This window comes from Ixodes scapularis, unplaced genomic scaffold, assembly GCF_016920785.2.
Source record: "Ixodes scapularis isolate PalLabHiFi unplaced genomic scaffold, ASM1692078v2 PGA_scaffold12__126_contigs__length_90152505, whole genome shotgun sequence".
Lineage (NCBI taxonomy): Eukaryota > Metazoa > Arthropoda > Arachnida > Ixodida > Ixodidae > Ixodes > Ixodes scapularis.
This window is the reverse complement of record NW_024609838.1, coordinates 8,996,203-9,009,867: the sequence shown is the minus strand read 5'-3', so window position 1 is coordinate 9,009,867 and position 13,665 is coordinate 8,996,203. Positions and strand designations below refer to the sequence as shown.

The 13,665-nt window shown below is 48.3% G+C and overlaps 2 protein-coding genes across 2 annotated transcripts; both read left to right on the top strand.

Annotated features, from left to right (window-relative positions):
* Positions 1 to 222: 222 nt before the first annotated feature.
* Positions 223 to 2,381, top strand: LOC121835262. Its single transcript, XM_042289260.1, has 2 exons — positions 223 to 435; positions 1,741 to 2,381. The coding sequence occupies exons 1-2, from the start codon at positions 260 to 262 to the stop codon at positions 1,937 to 1,939; spliced, it is 375 nt and encodes a 124-aa protein (XP_042145194.1). The 5' UTR covers positions 223 to 259; the 3' UTR covers positions 1,940 to 2,381.
* Positions 2,382 to 3,550: 1,169 nt separating this feature from the next.
* LOC121835299 (phospholipid-transporting ATPase ABCA7-like) lies at positions 3,551 to 8,057 on the top strand. The gene is made up of 4 exons (XM_042289313.1): positions 3,551 to 3,945; positions 4,740 to 5,212; positions 6,466 to 6,591; positions 7,792 to 8,057. The coding sequence occupies exons 1-4, from the start codon at positions 3,551 to 3,553 to the stop codon at positions 8,055 to 8,057; spliced, it is 1,260 nt and encodes a 419-aa protein (XP_042145247.1).
* The last annotated feature ends 5,608 nt before the right edge of the window (positions 8,058 to 13,665 follow it).

Genomic DNA, 13,665 nt, shown 5'->3' with positions numbered 1-13,665 from the left:
ACCGAAACGTCTTGTCGCCAATAGCGCCCTTTAGAAGGCCCCTGAGGCAAACGGGTAAATAGAGCTTTCCGAATGGCCAAGGCATGAAAAGGAAGCTGTTCGACCCAGGGTGTACAGGTTCTACTCTCCCATTTGTCCTTGAAGGGACAAGAGTCGTGTTCGCATTATGCAGTTTTTCCTGGGAAAAGGAATCCCCCCCCCCCCCCCCCCCGGTCTTCTTTGCAGGGGGGACGCTGTCCGCAAGCTCATCCACGCGTACATGGGCGCCATCAGGCGCAGACAAGACAGTCGAATCGAGGTCATCTACTGGCTGGGCACCCTGAGGAGCATCTCAAAGATGGCCGCCCTCGTCCACACCTTGGACAGACGGAGGACGGCTCTAGGCATCGCCGTCATGAGCGTCACCTCCACCACCCTGGAGGACGTGTACCTCAAGTACGGGAAGACGTTGCGCGAACATTGAGCAGACACGACGGGGTCAAGTGAATACCGCTAAGAAGACGCATGCGCGTGACGTCGTCGTTGGTGGATCTCCGACCCGACCCCAAGCGGCAAACACGCTCAAGCTCCACATGAGCCGAAACAAAGCGGCAGACGCCCGTGTCTTGGCGTCGCCGCGTGCCATAGCTTCACGTTCGTTGTGAGACGCTGCGAAACGCGCTGGCGGCGACACTGAAGCAAGGTAGGCGACGCTGCGTCGACCCACTAGCGATGACGTCTTCCGGGGAAAGGCGCAGGACTTGTCTTGTAGCGGCTTCTTGCGCAAGAGTTGCGGTGACGTCAGATAGACGCCGAGCTCTGATTGGTTCCGATTGAAAGGACAGTGGGTAGATCTCAAAGCAAGCTGCCTTGAGGTCTAACCACTATCCTTCATTCAGAACAAACCAGAGCTCGGCGATCTGACGACACGGTATACCCCCTGCAGAAGAAGCAGAGGAACTTGCCGCTTCGCATTGGTCAAATACGCTCGATGCGTGGAGATGTTCGAACCTTAGAACGGATATATGGACGGCGCTGTGGCTTATCTAGCGCGTCCCGTGTGCCAGTTTTATATACAGAGGGAAAGGTGGCAGGCATTGGGCAAGAAATTGAACAATCACGCTTCTAGTGGTTCTTTTCAGCTCGGAGGACAAAATACAAAAATTACTTGTCTTGTTGCCGCCGCAGCGTGACGACGGACCTCGTGTTTTAATCAGCGAATTAAGAATCATTGAACTTAATTTCCGGCACCCAATGCTGACGCAGCAATCCTGTCCGATCTGTGCCGCACGCTCGATAGAGTTCGGTGACGTGTAACTCCAGTGCAACACAGGCGTTGGGTAAGCACCGAGCTTTGTGGACAAGCGGCAGAAAGCGCCCTCTACGTACTGCATACACCCCTGAGCTGACAGAGCGGTGGAAGCTACGCACTCGTTGCCCCGGTCATCCGTCTATCTTTCACCACGTGATCACGCTGCACCCATGCGTTTTTTTTTTTTTTTAATATTATGAGATTTGTGAGTACAAAGACATGAGTTTTGACATTGATGCTGGGTGAAGGCTGAGCACGCGGAACTCGAATGACAATGCGCTTCCCACAAAACAGGTCCTTCCGTGGTAACGATGTGCAAACTTTTGTTCACTGTTAGCTAATAGTAAGAAACCGATAACAGTCGTGGTCTGTTGAAAGTAACTGAGTAAATGTTTACTTTGAGCACCCCCTCTACGTTGATTTCAGACATCCGCCTCGCTCTCTTTCAGGATGGTTGGGATCCCCGACTTCAAGGGTGCCGGGCAGGAGTTCAAGACTTCACCGACCCTTGCAGAATATGAGGCGAGCATGGAACAGCAAGGTCGGTCAAAGGACACGCTAAAGAAATTGCGTTGGATTTTAATGCAGCTGGCCTCAGAAGACCACTGCCGCGCGTCCACAGTTTTCAGGAGGGAAGAGCTCATTTAACGTCTTACAATCCTATTAGGATCGATATTTTTATTTCTTTCACTTCACTTTAATGCTTTCCCAAATTTTATACAGCACATAGTAGTGCTGACATGCAGATCTACACGATACGTGAAATACAATGTTCGGTTTTGAGGCGAGATATCATGGACATATATCCCTCTGAAAACTTCGCATTATGACTGCCAGTTTTGAAGTCGACTTGATCGCGATGAAAAATGTCTGCGCACATTACGATCGAGCTTCATCAAACTAACTTCTATACTCAAAGTGCCGTTTAATTTTAGCCTTCCGACTGCTCGAATCGGTTTTATTAAAATATACGCTAAAATTTCTCATTAAAACGCGATTGATTTGTTTATGTACACAAATTTTGTCATGCACTTTGCTGGAATGTTTCCTCGGCTCTGAGCCTCGGTAAACCTTGATTTGTATTCATCCGCCAAGGTGCTCTGATAAAGATGAGTTGTAGTCCTTGACCTGAAGGGCTAGTTCCCCAGTTTCGTGTACGGTACCAAACGAATGTCGACACAAAACTACACAAACCTGTGGACAGTTACCGCCATCTATGAGCAACGGTGGCAACCAGACAACCAGTCAGTTTGCCGCTTTCGCTCATAGATGGCGGCAACTTCTCCAGCTATCATAGAAGAATGGATAATCGGGCGAGTCGGTAGTTCGTAGGTAGGGCCATAAGGTTCATCGTAGGAAACAGCGCGCAAAACAGGCGAGGCCGAAGAAGTAACACACGGTACGAGCGTACAGCTTCGCTGGCCTTTCTTCTTCACCAGAGTAGGAAGGCAAAACTTTTTTTTTTTTACATGATACTGTTTATAACATTTTTTTCAGAAAATCAGTGCTAATGAATGTTTTATAACAGAATAATGATAAAAAACCACTCAGCCGAAAAACCTCTCTAGATTTCTTTAAAGCTCGTGTGAATTGAAGTATGCCTATGCCATAAAATAATAGCGCTCCCCGTAGATCATTTCTGATGACTGCTAATAATCAAAAAAAACATATTGACTTTCCAAGATCTTTTTTTTTTATTTTTTATTAGGACGACAGAAATGCAAAGCTGCAAAGCTACAGCTGCAAAGAAGTCATTTAATATGCCCATCAACCAACTCACCCAACTTTACACCTTGTTGCGGAGAAACCTCAATAAAAGTTTGATCTTTTTTTTTTTTTTTTTTTTTTTGGGAGGGGGGGGGGTTATTAATAGACACTAAGAATAACAAGATTAAACGCAATACCGTTTTGTTTGTATATTTTTGACCGTACTAGATAGTTTTTAGGCGGACTACCATTTTTTTAAGGTAGTTTTTTTCAAGTATTTGTGTTTTAGTTCGCTTTAGGGTAAGACGCTGTATAGCAGAAGGAAAAGATAGGACAAGCTTTGCACGGAGTATGTGCATGCGCGTGATCTTTCATTACTGGACCAATCATGTACGGGGAAGGCCTAGAGACTTGCACTTTTGACACTCTTTGATTGGCTTCATTACCTCGTAGCATCGGCTACTTTTGGATTTAGGCTGGAATGGAAATTTCCACGCAGAACTAGAAGCACTTCGGCAGCTCTGCACCGCAAGAACAAGCAGTCCAAGCACAATGAGCGTGCTGGGGACTCTCCTGGACAAGCGTTTTCATATTTGGACGCGAATCTGGTGGTTCAAGTCGCTCTCCCTGCTGCTCCCACTTCTGACATTGATCCTTCTGGGACTAACAATACGCCTGGTCAGGTTCGAGTCGCGGCCCTACCAGCGCAACGTCACTTACAAGGCAGCCGCGGTGTTCGACAGATCGTACGGATTTGTGGAAGGGGACGGCTCGCAGAACCATTTTCTCAGCGACTTCATGCGCCCGGTTCTGGTGGAGAACGGCGTTAACCTGTTTGTCGTTAACGGCACCTCCATGGAGCGTGAGCTTCTGCTGATGGCTGACGAAGATATTAATGTCTACATCTTCGAATACCAGTACGGGGTCAGCCTTCACAAGAACGACAGGTGAGCTTTGATGTTGTTGGCATCGGGCTGTATATATGGGGCACTAATTTTATGACACGAAGAGAAGCTCGAGCACGTATCTACACAGCTTAGTAAACTTAAATATAATCGGATACATACTGTTTTGTTAAGTCGGCATATGAATACTTTAAACAATTTTAGATCAAGCGATCGCCAGCCTGAGTGGAAAGACCATTAAGCGTAGCGCCACAGTCTTCAGCGGACTCTTGTAGTCCACGCAAAATGTAGCCCATGCCCCTCAAACAAAAAATGGAGTACATCGGTGAATAAAAACACTGAACTCGTAGGAGCGAATACGTGACGAAGAATCGACGAACTTCACCCTGCTTCACGATTCCTTTGCACGTGGCTCAACATCAGATGCCATGCGCAGATCAAGAGCCCACCTGGCAGAACTCTTCGCTTTTTTTCACTCCATGGGGTCCAGCGTCTAAGCACTGGTTTTGAGCGCTTAGAACTTCCTTGACCGGCTTGCAAGGAACAAAGGTTTAGCTAAGACTATCAAAAATACAGCCCTGCCAAATTGAGACTTCAGCGCCTGCGCGCCCAAGGCTCGGTACATTTCCTTCACACAGTCCTAAGGCCCCGCCCCTGGGAAGTCCGCCCAGAATTACAATTGATGCCAGTGGGCACACGAAACAGCCCCCTCGCCCTGATGGGTCCCGCCTCTCAAACACACAAAACCCTACCTTAGTGAACTCATACAGAAATGAAATTATTTATTAGGTCATTCCGTAACCAAACTCAGTGAACGATGCATTCGTTCCTTCCAGGGTGTTCCTTTGGTACAACGGCCAGTGCCCCCACAGCGGCCCCCTGGTGGTCAACATGTACCACACGGCACTCCTCCGCAGCGTGTCCGGCGAAAGCCGGTCCACGATCACCCTGGTAAACTCTCCCCTGCTCGACGATGACTCCGTCCAGCGGGCCATCTTCGAAAGCCAGTACGGCAAGCTGGCCTCGGATCGGATCGACGACACATTCTTCAGGCAGAACACCTTGTCCCGAGCTCTGAACTCGTTCTTCGTGTCCCTGGCGATGGGCTTCTACTCGGCCTGTCACCTTGTGGAGCCGATCGGCGAGCGGCTGAGCGGCTTCAAGCACCTGCAGTTGATGACGGGGATGTCTGGTTCGCTCTACTGGATCGGCCATCTGCTCTTCGACGGCGCCGGGGCCATGGTCAGCTCGTGCGTCTTCATGGTGGCATTTATTTTCAGTCACGACACGCTTCCCGGGACGTACTGGGGTGAGTAAGCAGACGACAATTTTTGAGCGGTGAATTAAATTGATTGACCAGGCGGACGCCTGGCCTGAGATTGTGATGGAGACCTCTATGTCGAGTCTTTGCGTTGCCCATCATTGATTAGAGCGTACACGAGGACAGGACTGTATACGCTCGCTGCCTCATGGTGCACGCTGAAATGAAACATTGACACTATCACTGCATATACACTAGTACGCTCTTGGGCATTCTGATGTGTAAAGTTTTTCATGCTTGCAGTCTTTGTCGTGTGTGTTATCATTTCTGCCGTCAATTAAATCTTGATTTTTATGACGCAAATAGCGTAGCCTTCTTTTTATTATTTTGGTTTCAGTGGTTTCTATGCGCTAGAAAAGAGCGTATCGAGCTCGAAGAAACGATCGCAATTTTTTTGCATTTAATCTTGCACCACAAGACGGCTGTTGTGGGAACCAGTTGCGTTGCGCATTGTGGTCATGCGAGGCACCGTCTTCGGTTGTAAAATTGAGATTTTTAGTAGTTAGCTGTGTGGTATTTGTTGTGCAGGATTTTTTTTTTTCAGTAGAGCGCCAATTTTGTACTAGGAATAATTGCGTATCGCGTTGCGCGTACGATGGCCTTCTATGTTCGTTCCCAAACGCCGCCCCCGTGACCTCGACCGGCGATACCGTTGTTACCTTACAATTACGGCTTACTGCGATTTATAAATAGAAGTTAAGGGCCCTTCGACGAATGGTTCAGGTTGCCACTATGGTCACTGGCAGAAAAAGAACGGCAGGAAGTCTCTTTTGAATGCCCGGCCCACAACAGGCGCTCGTTGCCCTCCACCGTGCTTCGCGTGCACGCTCGAGGCTCGCCAAAAGCCTTGTCGAAGTTAGAAAGCAGGAGCTGGAGGCAACGGAAGGACCTGTCGTTCTAATCCTGCCAGTGACTAGAGTCGATCTAATCTCTTGCAATAGTGTGTATTTTCGGAATCAGCAATGTTTGTTTCCGCACGACGCGATGAATGTCAGCATGTAGCGCAATGTATATGGATTATAAATAGGGCATACTATAAATAAAACTCCGGAAGCGCTCAATGGCCCTGAAAGACTTTGGATCGTTAAAACCAAAGCAATCGATCAATGAATGTGACCGGAACTTGGTGTATAACTCATAGGACGCTAAAAGGACGCCTCACATACAAGCAAACGAACAACCAAAGAAGCACGCGCACACAAACTCAAAATACACGAATGTTACCGTATTTTCGTTCCCAGCGGCCATGTGGCTTCTGATGCTCGCCTACTGCTTCGCCATGTTGCCGCTCATCTACCTGTGCACGATGATGTTCTCGGAGTCGGACAGAGCCTACTTTGTCCTGGCACTGACCTTCATGCTCGCTGGTACGAACAGAGAGCGGCAACTTCGCATATATATTTTTTTTTTCTGATGGTTTGTCTGTTTGTTTTGCTCATTGCTTGAGGGCCAAAGCTCTTCCAAAGAAAACGTGCTTTTACGCTTTTAATAAGGTTATGTAAGTTACGCGCGCATATCCTTCGTAAACTTCCTCGGTTAACTCGAGACGTTGATTTACGGTGTCTTACTAATCAGTGCTCAAGTTTTCCTCTTTTTTTTTCATTGTTCGTAGGGTGACAGTTTGATGCCAGTTTGATTTACCGGTATTTCTTTGTGGTAATAGTGATGTTTGTTCGTTTCTCTTCCGTGAGGATTGCGTCGGTGATGATGTTCAGAGGCAGAGGCGGCGGGTCGCCGGATCGTAGAGACGACGGATTTCAAGACGGGACTCAACAGTCGATGATGAAAAGAATGAATATATTTACAAGACAGAACAGTTGAAAGTTACAAGACGCTTTCCATGGACCAAGCAGCCCTTCGGCCCCTTCTTCGGTCGCTTATTTAAGTTTCCCCCCCTCTCCCACTTGCTCAACGACCAATCCCAAAAGGTCTTCTCGCAGCCAATCAGGGAGAACACTCTAAACAACAAAAACACTCCAAAAAGACTCACAGAAAAACACCCACCCACGCACATACACACATGTCGGGCGCACCGCGGTCTCCGTCAACGACGGGAAAGTCAGACCCCCGGGCCGCGAACCCGACTCCCGAAGGCACCACCAAGAAACCCTTGGTCAGTGGCTCTTCACATCTTGGATGGGGACGCCAAACAAAACACAAACACAAAAAGTACTCAGCGCGTCGGAAGCACAGCCGCCCGAGACGTCCCTGTCCGAGGTTACGAACGGGCGCACATTCCGAAGTGCGGGGGACCCGTCCCGCTTCCGTCCCCACTCCCATTAACAAGTCGCCGACGACCAGGCGCGGGGAGAAACGCAACAGATAACGAACCCACGCGGGATCCGCTTCTTGGAATCCCCCGCGCCTGGTGGTGTGCTCAGTAAACCTCACAGTAATATATTTTTGTTATTGCTTTGTTTGTTATTTTTGTTACACCACACTGCGTTCCTGTAGTTGCCTTGACCGGCAAATGAACCAATAAATAAAATAAAACAAAGATTTTAACGAGCCGAGCAGGAGGCGCCCAACTTGTGATTAAACAGCTTCCGATGACAATCTCTTCGCAGGCATCGTGGGATCTCTGACTGTGGAACTGTTCGACCTGTTGGCCGCGTACGCGCCGTCGTTCCTGATGACGGTGGCGATCGTGTCCTTGGGGTTTCTGTGCCGCTGGTTCCCCACGTACTCCTTCTCGCGAGGCATCGTGAAGCTGGTCCTGCTGGCCAGGTACAACGCCGTCTGCACCACGGGCGGGGAACTGCTCAAGGCTGCCTGCAGTGACGGCACCCTCTCCACCGACGACAGGATCATGCCCTGCTGCGAAGGTGCCTAGCCCATATCGCTGACTCGAGAGAGTTCACTATACGATAAATGCCGGCTTCCTCAACATGTTTTTTTTTTTTTTTGAAGCGATAGCCATTATGGGTTGTTCCTCTAAATCGCAATAGACCATTTGCAGTCCTCCCAAGCGCCCCGGCGCGCGCGCGAGGAATCTTGGGATCGGTGTTCTGTCGGCCCCCGTCGTCTGGCTGCTCTCCGTTGGAATCGCATCACCTCGCTCTAGACATACTTTTCATCTTCGTTGTTTATACTTAATAATCCTCTTTTTTATCTACTCCAGTGTATTTTTCTTGTTCATAAGTGTATCTATTTCGTTCAGCGCTTTGTATTTCTTCTGTATATTACGTGTTTTTGTGCATATTCCATCGTTTTCGACGCGGCCGTCGACGGACACCACGCCGCTTCGTTCGCCGCTCCCGGGGTGAGTACTGACTGTTGCCGTTACGCTCTATCCCGCTCCTAGGCCGTTCATTTAACTCGTGTGCGGTCGCGAGAGAGCAGTTTCGAACATCACTACAAATGTCACCGCTGTAAGCAGAGAAATAAAGTAGTCATCACGAAGCGAAGGCCGACATGCCTTCGCTTCGTGATGCGCTCGCCCTGTGAAATGTGAGCGTGGGATATCGAGTACTGCTTGCGTGCTCAACATTCGGGACGGTGCTTTGTCGTTGCGATCTTTTTGCCCTTCGGACGCTTGCGAAGCTGTACCAGCGGTCGGCGTGCCTCGGCAGCGCTCGTCAACAACCGTCCGCGCGGCGTCACTTTTCTCGCGTTCGCTGACCGTCCGCGAGCGCCGGTGATTCATCGTCGCGGCTGGTATGCGTATGTAGTACATCGCATAGCTTCACAATCGCTCTTAACAGCGGTTGTGAGTTGAGCGGGCCCTTAGCAAGCGAGTTATGTCAGCAACTGCAACTTTGAAACTGATGGTCACTTCACTTATTTATTTCACTATTCGAGATGTCAGCTGAATGTAGTATCTTCTTAGGTCACCCTCAGAAGCCACATGACGGGCGGTACAACCTGCTGTGTACCGGGCTGTGCCCACACCACTCTCACTGCCAAGCATGTGTCCTGGAATCGCTTTCCGAAGAACAGCCATCTACGCAACATTTGGGTACAGCGAATCAACAGGAAAGGTATTTACCATATTTTTTTACTTGTTATCTACACTTTCCTGACAATGATCAGGAAGGTACAGTGTGTGTACTGTCCGACGTGGCCCAAGTCATTTTACCCATATGTACAACATACCTGCGAAACACATTTTTTTTAAAAATAAAAATAGCATTCATTATTTTTGACCTATAAGTGCAACATACGACTGAAACAAAAAAGACAATCTCAAAGAATCCCAGATGTTGCATGTGCCCTTTTCACTCTCTTGGCCACTTCCACCTGCACCGACATACCAATATTTGATTGCATCGCAGGAATGTCGCTTCATCTCACTACCCTACAGCTAAAGCAAAGATACTCTCACAGTGCTTCTATCATTTTCAGCGTGCATCCACTCCAGGTTTGTTAGGCATAAACTATGTGCTTGTTCTTAGTGCCCGCTGCACAATGGTACTGGAAGTGTTTAGAAGGCGGTGGGGTGACGATGGGGGAGGAGGAGAACTGAATTCTACCCCCTTGCCCGGATAGTTTACTGACGCCCCTGTTCAGACGCCACGGCTGCTGCATCCATTCTTACCACTGAGATTGAGTTGCACTTGCTCCAAAGTTGAATGGGTGAATCTTAATATGGTGCTAACTGCTTCTTTTGCATGCAGGTACCACTGGACGGTTCTCTCTGTGGACGCCAACCTCTGACAGCAGAATATGCGGCGCTCATTTTAACGAAACTGGGAGAAAGAAGTACGAGGACAAAGCTCCCCGGTTTTTTCCAACCAGGACATTTCCGAAGTGTATGTTATTTGCCTATTTTTGTTTCTTTCTGCAATAGTTGTTTTTCCCTGCTTATATTCTTGCTTGTGATCACTGTATACATGGGTCGTTTCTCACGTGAGCTACGTCACTGCTGGTGGCGTCTGGTGATTTGTGGACAGCGGTGCTACCCAGTGAGCATGGCGAAATACGTGACCTACGGAAGCAATCATCGCTCTCATAGAAAAAGACGGAGCTTCAAGCAATCGTAATGTCAGATTTTGTAGAGCTGCAGACATAATAACAATGTTTTGTCTGAATACATGAGATCTCTCAACGGCTAGACGACGCAAATGGACTGCAATCGAAAAGAGGTTTTGCGACGTGCGGTTAAGTAGCATCAAGGATATCACTGAAACTGAAAAAGTATAACATTCTCGTCCGTCATTAAATTTGCAGTGGGAATAGGTGGCATATAAACCTACTGACTGCCTTTTTCAAGGATTTGGCTTGGCTTAGCTAGCTTGCTGCTCAAGGCACCAGGGGATGTCGCTCTGCTGCCTTCATCTCTGATGGCCCCAAATGACAGCTTTTAATCCAGCTCTCTCGTTGTGGAAAGTAGTGAAGGCTCTGCATGTTTCCTGTCGTACATTGAAGTGCCAGCTCATCTCGACTCTAAATAACAGCAGTGTGTTTGAACGGTACCAGACGATGCTTCTTTATATTTCCGACTGCTCTATCTGACACAGTCGGTCACAATGCAAGAGGACTTCAGCGAGCTGGAAAACACTCTCTTAGCACATAGAAAAACATAGGAGAAAATGTACCAACATGAATTCTAGAAATATTTTGAGCGAAAACTGACGTCAGGTGCAAGGACTCTATAATTACTGTCCACCGTGTTTGCTTGACTAGGCAGCTTCCTAGTGACCATTCAAGCAGATAGAGTTGGACATGCCTTGTCAGGAGTTTGCGGTCGTAATATGCTTGAGCCAACTGCTTTGTAAGAAGTTGCAGCTGTGCATATCGTTCGTGTCACAAATGGAAACACATATGAATGCGGAAATATAATTATGTTTAATAAAGGGCCCTTTAGGCAAGTATGGACAGCCTAAGATGGCACCGAATATAGTCGATTTCACAGTAACATGGCAGGTGGCAGACTCTATAACCCCTGTGAACTGATTGAAGTGTTGAAGTCAAATGTATGTGACAGCTCTTTACTAGAGAAGTGTACTCTGATTGGCTCGCTTGGGACAAACCTTTTGTTGTGTGCCAAACTATGTTGAATAAGGATATAAACTTTGTTCCCTTCTTTTATACGCCGGTGGCTGTTGAATGCACTTCGTCTCAGAAAGAACTGCAACAATCGCTATTTGGCTACAACATTCCAGACCAGCTACCAAAGGGTAGAAACAGTGACCGCTATTGATCCAGCTGAGCTCTTGGTTGTTTGACATGTTATGTGCTCCGTACAGTGTAAGCTGTGCCCTGTGCTAGACAGAATTCCAGCCGGTATGTAATGCTTATAAAATAATTGCGTGAACAATTGCCTTATCCTTGCCTGCAGATGTTGCGGCCTGCCCAAAGGTCCCAAACATGATCTGCGCAAGGAAGCGCCATGCGCTGCAGCCGCTGCCGGCCTACTTTCTGTCGGACCTTGACCTGGCACAGACCGTGACCCTGCCTGCTAGCCAGGAGCCAGCACAACCCGGCAGCCCCTTGGCCTCCGCTGGTGCCCCTGACACTGATGATGTAATAGCTAGCGGTAAGCTCCTAACATTGAGCATCAGTGTTGCTCGTCTGTTTATTTGGCATCCCTGTCAACTGTGCAGCAGTCCCGATAGGTGCATGGAACACTTACATGCAGTACGTCGAACTTTACAAACTGTACTAACTCAGTCACCGCTGGCTATAGCACGCAAGTTGTGGCCGTTCCATACTCGCAGCACCATATGGCACGGTGCACTCTAAGATACCGCACATGCAAGGTACCCGCGGAGTTGTTCTTTCAGATTGCGGTCACACCCTCACTTCATTGTCTGCCAGGTACAAAGGAGATGCTGCCACAGCCCTGCTTGCATGTTATTTGCCTCAAGATCCAGATTGAAAAGTGGGGACACATGCTTTTGTTTATCCATTGTTTCCTACAAGACAAGCGGCGATTCTCTGGCGTCCACAAAAAAACCATCCCCACTTTTGTTATGGAGCACGGGCAAGGCTATGCATGCTCTTAGAATTCGCAGTTGACTCCAATGCATGCGCACGAACGCTGCACCGGAGCCTCTCAGGGCTTCGAGTTAGCGTCCGCAGCATTCTCCGTGCTCCAAGTAAGTGTAGAACAAAGCTTAGTTCCGCATTTCCCCGCAGCACCCCTGACGATCGGATCTCAAGGCGAATAGCCAGCATTCCCATTATAGCTCCTTCGTGTGGAACAGAGCAGCATTAAAGAGGTCATAAACCGACTCAGTTACTTCTGCTAAATGCTGCTGTCGCACAATAAAGCTTGAGAACAAGCAATATTCTGCTCTTCCTCACAGCCAGGTAAAATAATCACATGATTACTGTTAGGGGTTAGCTGCTACTGTTGGCGCAGTGATTAGACACAAGCCCAAGCCCCAATAGTTACCATGGCATTGATTGTAACCAAATAGTCAGGTGCTCACTCAGTGCTTGGGTCCAGTTCATAAGCCGTCTGTATTCAAGTGTCGTCACCCTGGTGTGAACCCTAGGCTTTCTCAACATTGTGATTTCTGACTGTAAATTAGCCTTCTATTCCTCAGAATATAACCTTGGCAGGGGAGCCTCTGGTTTGTGGTATATAGATTATTATATAGATTATATTTGTGCTACAGACGTCAGTATGCTTGTATGAGGTGCAGAACATCCAAATGCATATCGTTTCTTGGCCCCTTTAACATGTGATGCTTTTTTTGTATGGCACATGATATGCTATTTGGCAGAGCCAAGGCAATTACAAGGAGAAAGCCTAGTTTTTTGTTTTGATATTTGACTGCAAAAATGATGTGATATTTATTTTGCTATCTCCCCATCTGGCAGACCACCAGTACAGCATCACAGGATGTATCGATCAAGCCCTGCGTGATCGCATCAGGCAGCTAGAGGAGCTCGCTTCTGCAAACGAGAAACTGCGCAAGGACAACGACCGTCTACAGAAAGAAAATGAAGCTCTGCGGAAGAAAGTAGCCCATCTTGAGGAGATGTATGACAAAGCAGAGGAGGTCATCGATGCTACAATCCCCTTTCAGAACTTCACGCTCACAGCCGTGCAACAGGACCCAAAGAAACTGGCCTTCTACACGGGATTCGACTCCCTGGAGAGATTTCTCGCCTTTTACAAGTTTGTTCAGGCAGGTTATGAAGCTCACAAGGAAAGTCAAGGTCCGCAGAGAAGGTCACCTTATCTATCCATGGATGATCAGCTGCTGCTCGTGTTGTCCCGCCTGAGGGTGGGACTTTTGGAGCAGGACCTTGCATACCGGTTTCGTATCCACATCAGCACAGTCAGCCGGGTGTGGACATTCTGGATTGGTTACCTAGCGGACTACCTTGCTCAACTCAACTACTGGCCGTCGCGACAGGTTGTGAACAAGCACATGCCGGAGTGCTTCATCGAGGCGTATCCATCGACGAGAGTCATTCTGGATTGCACGGAAATCTTCATCGAGACACCTAGCGACTTCAGGGTGCAGAGTGATACCTACTCAAGC

What these genes read in the sequence shown, in the direction of transcription:
- LOC121835262 (XM_042289260.1), top strand. Translation starts at nt 260, where the DNA reads ATGGGCGCCATCAGGCGCAGACAAGACAGTCGAATCGAGGTCATCTAC. An exon ending in CTGGAGGACGTGTACCTCAA is followed by an intron (nt 436 to 1,740) that starts GTACGGGAAGAC and finishes GCTCTCTTTCAG; the next exon opens with GATGGTTGGGATCCCCGACT.
- LOC121835299 (XM_042289313.1), top strand. Translation starts at nt 3,551, where the DNA reads ATGAGCGTGCTGGGGACTCTCCTGGACAAGCGTTTTCATATTTGGACG. An exon ending in GCTTCCCGGGACGTACTGGG is followed by an intron (nt 5,213 to 6,465) that starts GTGAGTAAGCAG and finishes TTTCGTTCCCAG; the next exon opens with CGGCCATGTGGCTTCTGATG. An exon ending in ACTGACCTTCATGCTCGCTG is followed by an intron (nt 6,592 to 7,791) that starts GTACGAACAGAG and finishes ATCTCTTCGCAG; the next exon opens with GCATCGTGGGATCTCTGACT.